The 7431-nt window shown below is 31.1% G+C and overlaps 1 protein-coding gene across 1 annotated transcript in view; it reads right to left on the bottom strand.

Annotated features, from left to right (window-relative positions):
- Positions 1–7431, bottom strand: part of LOC106468273 (protein HGV2-like) — a 39100-nt gene that overhangs the window by 6367 nt on the left and 25302 nt on the right. Inside the window, exons 6-7 of the mRNA XM_013928692.2 lie at positions 5648–5821; positions 4885–5179 (exon numbers count right to left, since the gene is read on the bottom strand). Coding sequence (XP_013784146.1) covers positions 4885–5179; positions 5648–5821 — 469 coding nt within the window. The remainder of the gene's footprint in view (positions 1–4884; positions 5180–5647; positions 5822–7431) is intronic.

The following is a 7431-nucleotide window of genomic DNA, read 5'->3' as shown; positions in this document are numbered from 1 at the left end:
AATACAACCTCTACATAAAATTGTGGTTACTATAATAAGCACCACACACATTCATACTGCAAAATCCAGAGAAAAAAGTTTCATCACATGCTTCGCTTATCATCCTATGATTTGTCAAACATGAAATACAGCGATTGGAATAACATGGTACTGAAATTGTCACCTTCGACTAGGATTGGCTTAAAGTGTTACAACTGAAGTTTACCACGCCTAGACACTGTTATATATATATAAAAACATACTAGAAAAACGTTTAAATACCAATCATAGATGGCAGGACCAGTGCTGAAGTGCAAGGAAAACATTTTATTTTTAGAGGGGATTATTTAGTGTTTCAAACGTATTTTGGGATTATTTCTTTTATTAAATGTCTCTTCAAACTTCATTAAATAATGCAATTTACTTCAAATAATTGAACGTTATGCTACTATTTACAAAAGTAAAATCTGAAATCCAATAAAAGATAAGTTCTCTGTAATCTTTTCAATTAACAAATGTGATTTTGCCCTCACGATAAGACAAAGGCCTCATAGGTAAGGGTTTAAGGGCCAGAAATATTTTTTTGAAAATGTTCTGTCGTGTTTCGCCTTACAGACTTCATGTAAACATGAAATAATCATTATTTTTGTAGCAATCCTCTAAGGCAGCAGGCAGCAAACTGAGCAAAAAACAGTGATGCTAAGTCAATTATGCAAATATCATCAAAATCTAAGTATACAGTGGTTATTGAAATTATAAATAAAACTCTCTTTGCCTACATTTCTAAATAAAACAATGCAATGTTAACATAATCTGAGAAGTTTAAAACAATTCACTAATAAGTTTCTAATTCATAATTTAAACATGTTTCCTAAAATTGAGAAATTGGCCCTTATTGGGCTAATGTTTGTATTTTTGTTATAGTATTACGTGGATCACACAATGCGACCCTTGAAAACTGATTACTGGCTACTTCTTCCACAAAGGGAAAACAGTTCTCAATTACACAAGAATTGTGCATTTTACTATCTAAGAAAATATAATGAATTGGTTTAGTTCAATGACATTTCACTGTTATTCTGTTGTGATTGAAAGCTGCAACAACATAAGATTTACATTTAGTATCTCAAATGCTTACCATAAATGTTTTTCATTATATGAAGATCATAAAGGTCACAATGGTGAGTAGTCAGTCTGGGAATTGAACTCTGGTAGTTCAGTTGTTATGAGAACTAGTCTTAGAACACTACTGTGATCCAAAGGTGTAGGTTCAAATCCTTATCAAAGTAGATTTCTTAACATCCTGATATCGGTACCCAGCTAATGGTCATCCCTTCCCTGAGAGCCATTCAAGCTAAGTACATGTTTGACTCAGTTCTTGCCTGGTGTGTCACATGTACTCATGATAGTACTGTTGGCCTGAAGGTGCCTTGTTGTGCTCTTGTGTATGTTAATAGCTAAATAGTTTTGGGTTGTGTGTAGGGTTCGTGGATGGGCTTTATTTCATTGGAGAAATAGATTACAGTCAGGATGGAGAGCTGTCTTCTTGGAACTTGAGCTTTCCTAGCTTAGTTGATAAAAAGTGATGGTCTCAGAACACTAGTGTGCCAAGGGTCATAGTTCAAGTCCAGTCAAAATATATTTCTTAACATTCTGATACACTATATCGGGTAAGGGTTGCTACCAAAATAAATAAAATACTCTAATAAAACTTCAAAAATATTCAAAGATAAAAAAAAAAATTAAGGTCTATATAGTGCTTCTTGAATACTGACAATCATTTTTATACTGGTACACTATTACTATTCTTCAGTTTTTATTGAAACATACTTTTTCATCATGCATCTGCAAATATATTTTTTGCTTAGTTTATTGAATATTTCAAAGCTATAGGCCTTCATTCATACTTGTATCATGAATTCTACATTCTATTGGGCAGCAAAACGTATTCCCACAAAAAATAGAAAACCTAGGAATTTCACATCCTGAAAAATTCTTGACAACTGTTAAACTTACCAGGAATTATCTCCCTTTATTATTAGATATGATTTTGATTATTTTTTACATGGATAGGGGATAAACAATATAAAAATGTATTTCATGGCTTAAGTTAGGCTTCAGTATACTATAAACAAAACTATTCAAAGTATTTTATTGTAATGCCTATCTGAAATTTTGATAAGTACATATCTACAGGCTCCTGATATGTACATATCTATAGGCTCTTTTTTTTCACTTAAAAGCTGACAGTTCTTTTTTGTTTTGTATAAAAGGAATTTTTTAATATGTAGCTTATTCCATAAGATGCCTTTACAAATACAAATATTTGTTTTATAGAACAAAGTTTGCAATAAATAGTAGAGGAATTATATATACAAGTTATGTACTTCAAAGAATAACACTACTTTTGTTCATTTATCTAAGATAAATAACATGCAAAATCTTGAACATTTATTGTTACTACAGGCATGCATAGGGTGTATATCCTTTTCTTTTTTGTAAAATTATGATCTCTTGTGTAGTTGGACAGAAAAAGCAAAATGTCAGTGACAAGAAAGAGTCCACTACTGATAACAGTTGAATTCTTTACCCTTGAGATTGACCGATCTCTTGTGTAGTTGGACAGAAAAAGCAAAATGTCAGTGACAAGAAAGGGTCTACTACTGATAACAGTTGAATTCTTTACCCTTGGGATTGACCGATCTCTTGTGTAGTTGGACAGAAAAAGCAAAATGTCAGTGACAAGAAAGAGTCTACTACTGATAACAGTTGAATTCTTTACCCTTGGGATTGACCGATCTCTTGTGTAGTTGGACAGAAAAAGCAAAATGTCAGTGACAAGAAAGGGTCCACTACTGATAACAGTTCAATTATTTACCCTTGGGATTGACCGATCTCTTGTGTAGTTGGACAGAAAAAGCAAAATGTCAGTGACAAGAAAGGGTCCACTACTGATAACAGTTGAATTCTTTACCCTTGGGATTGACCGATCTCTTGTGTAGTTGGACAGAAAAAGCAAAATGTCAGTGACAAGAAAGGGTCCACTACCGATAACAGTTCAATTCTTTACCCTTGGGATTAACAGACAGTACTAAGTATTCAGTGACTATCAACACTACATATAAAAGTAAACAGATTATTATTTTTTCTTTTATTACAAAGGATAACTCTCACACACTGCTTTAATAAAATTTTGGCTTTTTATATTCTGTATCAAAGATGGGACCTGTAAAACTAATTTTCTCTAATATTGCAGGCTTTCAAGCATTTTTGGAAAATTTATAGCTTGTTTTCTATTATTTTAGGGATAAATTTAGGAATTTTAGGGACATTTATGATCTTTTTATAGCATTTTTTTTTCAAACTACTGCATCAGAAACATTTTTTACAACAAACAGAAACAAATAAACTCACAGAAATGACTTATTTTGCTTGTTATTAGGTTTTCAGCACATTGTTTTCCATCACATATTTGATGCATATTAAAAGAGTGATATGGAAGTACATGTATTTATTTTTGAAGTATGCCAATAATAAAACTCAAGATGGTAAAACCTGGTGGAACTTGCATAGTATACACAGCTTCAAAACAATGATTAAATAGGTACTTAGACAGAAATACATAACACACAAAATTTAGTTGGCTTTATATCATTAAGTTTCTTGTTAAGAGGCATACAAAATTTAGAAATTCCCCAAAGAACTATATATTTTTTTCTGAACCCACCTCCCCCCTTTTGACATCTTGTTTTAAGAACTTTAGTAACATCCCCAAATTCTAGGAATTTTAGATATGCTTGAAAGCCTCTATTCTTTTAATCTTGAACAATACAATCTTTCAATTACAGTTTTTAGCATTATAAAAGATATAATTTGTATTTACCTTCTCCCACTGACCATCAGGTAAGTAAACCAGATAAAAATTATTCTACATTTTTTTGATGAAACAAGAAAAAGGATGTTCATACACAAACTATCACATTCAATTTCCTTTTGTTTCAGTCTGACATTCAACATCAAAACTGTTACCACAAACTTTCCAACCATTTTAAAGGTATTTTTAAGTGTGTCATCAATTGGTATCCTAGACTTTTTTGTTCCCAAAGTTAGGCCTGACTTTGAGTAAACCCTTAATGAAATAGTGTGAATAATTAGATTACTATCAAATTTAAAGTCTTTCACTAGATAAAAATTATTTTACATTTAAAACCACCACTTATTTCACCGGATATTTCAAACTGTTGGAGACATATCACACCACTTTAGAGTTAAACTTAAGTTCTGTAAGAAAGTTTGCAGTACCAAAGCTATTGAGAATGAGAATGCTATGGTAACATTTTCATTAGAAGATTTTACAGTATGTACTACATGTACAATATGTTTTTTCTACTCATATATAAACATGGCTGAAAAAAGAAATATTAATGAGCAGCAAGTTTTATCTTACCATCATCTACAGTATTCTCTTATTATTGGGATAACTGAACCATTACTTGGCTCCAACTAACCCTTAGAGTGAAATAAACAAAACAATGATGCTGGAGTACCTTTTTGCCTAATTTTAGGTTTGTGAAAATTCAAAAAGGTTAAAATCACCTGAATATGGTGAAGTTGTATAATCCAAGTGGTTCCGGACAGAATTGTTCTGATTTTGGTGTAATATTCAACAATAGGTTCACTCATTTTTGTGTATAGATGCAAAATAATTTTTTTTTGAACACTGTGACATACCTGTTACACACCAACAGAATACAATAAAAATAATAATTTAATCTTTTTTCAACACTAGTAATACATTAAAACAATGTTTAGCCATGCTGCTATGGTTTGATTTAATGGTCTTTTATAGACTTTTAACGGTACAATTTGAGATGAGCATTAAGACTTGAGCTGAATAAAACTTACTTGTGCTGCTCGAAGTCTTTCAGCAGCAGCTTCTCTTACGACCTCCTCAGCATTTCTTTTCATGTCTGCTGTATCTTCAATCTTACTTTTGATATCTGGAATAATGTTTTTTAATTCTTCTAGTTCTTTCTCAATACCACATTCAAAATCCACCTGGTTACTTTCTGGTTTCTCCTTCAATAATTTTTGTAAGTTTATTATTCTGTCTTCTATCACCTGAATAGCTTTCTCAAAGTGTTCAACAGCAGTGTCAAATTGATTATCAAATGAATAGGCTAGTCCAAGTTGGTAAAAGCTACAGGAAATTAAGGAAGCTAATTTCGACTCACAGTGAACAACTTTTGTTCTAACATTTAAAAAATAGCACATTATCAATAAAACCTAAAAATGTTCTTTCCACCTGAGAAAATAAATTTAAGTTTGATCTCAAATAATAATAAAACAGTGCATAAAGTAGCTCCTAATTTTTTTTTATAAACTAAAAGTTGTGCCAAAATTTTATAACTAATTATTTTACAATAAAACATATAACCTATTTTATCACCAGATATATATGTGAAAGGCTTTAAATATAGTTATTCTCTTTACAATTCCTGTTCTCATACAGAAAAAAAATAATATATCCTTAGGTATTTAACTAATCCTCAAAATAAAATTGGAGAAGCAATTTTCTAATTCTTTAAGTTGTCCCAAAACATTATTATTCAATGTTGAATTTTCTACAAAACATTATGTCTTTTGTAACAATAATAAAAAAGGATACGTATCAGCCAAGTTTCTATCATCAGGTTGAAGCAAATTTTTCCTCAGCTTTAAACAATCATTCAGATCATCTAAAGCCTGACGATAATTTTCTGACTCTATGCTGACTTCACCAAGCTTAAGCATTATTTCTGCTGTCTTCAATTGAATTAAGGGGTCACCACCCTCAGCTTGTCTATGAAGTACAAATAAAGTCAACTTAGAATAAAATCATATTAATATAAAACAATGTCAACTACCACAACAAGCCAGAATCCAGGGACCATAGAAGAATTTACACAAGATTGTTTGCCTGTTTGTGATGATATAGACTGAAAAATTAAGAAAAACATAATTCTAATGATATTCAAAATTATATAAAAAGAAGTCTAGTATAAGCAACTTACACAAAAGAAAACAGAAACAATTTTACAGCTAAGCCAATGCATTTATGATCAGAAAATGAAGTACTTTATTTTGAATAATTGAGAAATAAATTTTAACTTCACAATGGCTAGTAACTGGATGACTTGCATGCTATGATGGCTAGAATTTTCTTTAGTATATATATATATATATATATATATAGGTTTGGGGGGGGGGGACATATCATGTTTCTACATCCCACTGACAAAAAACTATCATTATACTTTAACAGAGGTGAGAAACATCAGACCCTATAGGTGCCACAGGGTTGAACTATCTCATACACAGTGCTGATAGGAATTAAATTCCCTTGAAAAGTGAATTTTTTTATGACAACAAACTTAATGGTTGTAATCTGAAGCAACTGCTAATCATGAAAATCAAAGAAGAATTTACTTATAGCATTGGTTGGCCTATATATGATGCGAGACATGAACTCAAGCAAGAAATAATTTGAATAAATAAACATTTTAAATCAAACTGGCTTTGAAATTTGGCTTTGAAACATAATTGTGTATGACCGACTAGTATGTCACGCAGTCGATTACTAAATGTCAGTTGTGACCCATCAGTGGGGCACATGGTAACAAATGTGCTAAATAACGTGCTAGTAACAACATCAGTTATTTTATTACAAATCACAGATTTTACAGTAAGGAAGATGTGTTTTTAGAACAGGTACAACATTTCGGTCACTGGTGCAATCATTCTTCAATACACAAATTTTAACAGTAAAGAAGGTTTCAGTATTAAAATCAACATTCAACAATCTAATTTTGTATTTAAATTTTAGAATCAATACTGGTTACTTATGCATGTACATATCAATATGTGTGAATTGACAAATTATTTATTTATTGTTGAACAGAAAAAATAAAAATAAATAAATATGTTACGTAAAATATTTAGATAAGATTAGGAATGTTTGGGGAAATAACGATCAAAGACATATGGAGAGTTGTTTGATTATATTAATAAAGCTTTTCTGATTTTTTTCTTCTGGTAATGTCAGGTTCATGTTTTAGTATTGTGACATTCTGTTCAGAAACACTGTGATCATGACGGGTAGTTGTTTTCTATAGAACTGAATGAAGCTAATGGGAAAACCATTTGTAAAATAGAAAAATTTGTAAAGTCTTTTTCTTTTTGAAGTTAATCATCAATACAGATTTTTGGGATTTAGTCAAAAAGTTAACACTTTTCTATACCGAAAATGTATTTCTGATAATACCTACCTCCTCTCACACCTTAGCTTTATCCCGACAAAAGTTTCACTTCTCTGCCCATTAAGCATTGGTATGAATCTTACCTCGCTTGCTCCAGCTTTTATACTCCACTATGTTACCCAAAGCAAGTTAAGTTTTGTAATTCTTTCCACCT

Source organism: Limulus polyphemus, unplaced genomic scaffold (assembly GCF_000517525.1).
Source record: "Limulus polyphemus unplaced genomic scaffold, Limulus_polyphemus-2.1.2 Scaffold2944, whole genome shotgun sequence".
NCBI lineage: Eukaryota > Metazoa > Arthropoda > Merostomata > Xiphosura > Limulidae > Limulus > Limulus polyphemus.
This window is presented reverse-complemented; position numbering and strand designations above follow the sequence as displayed.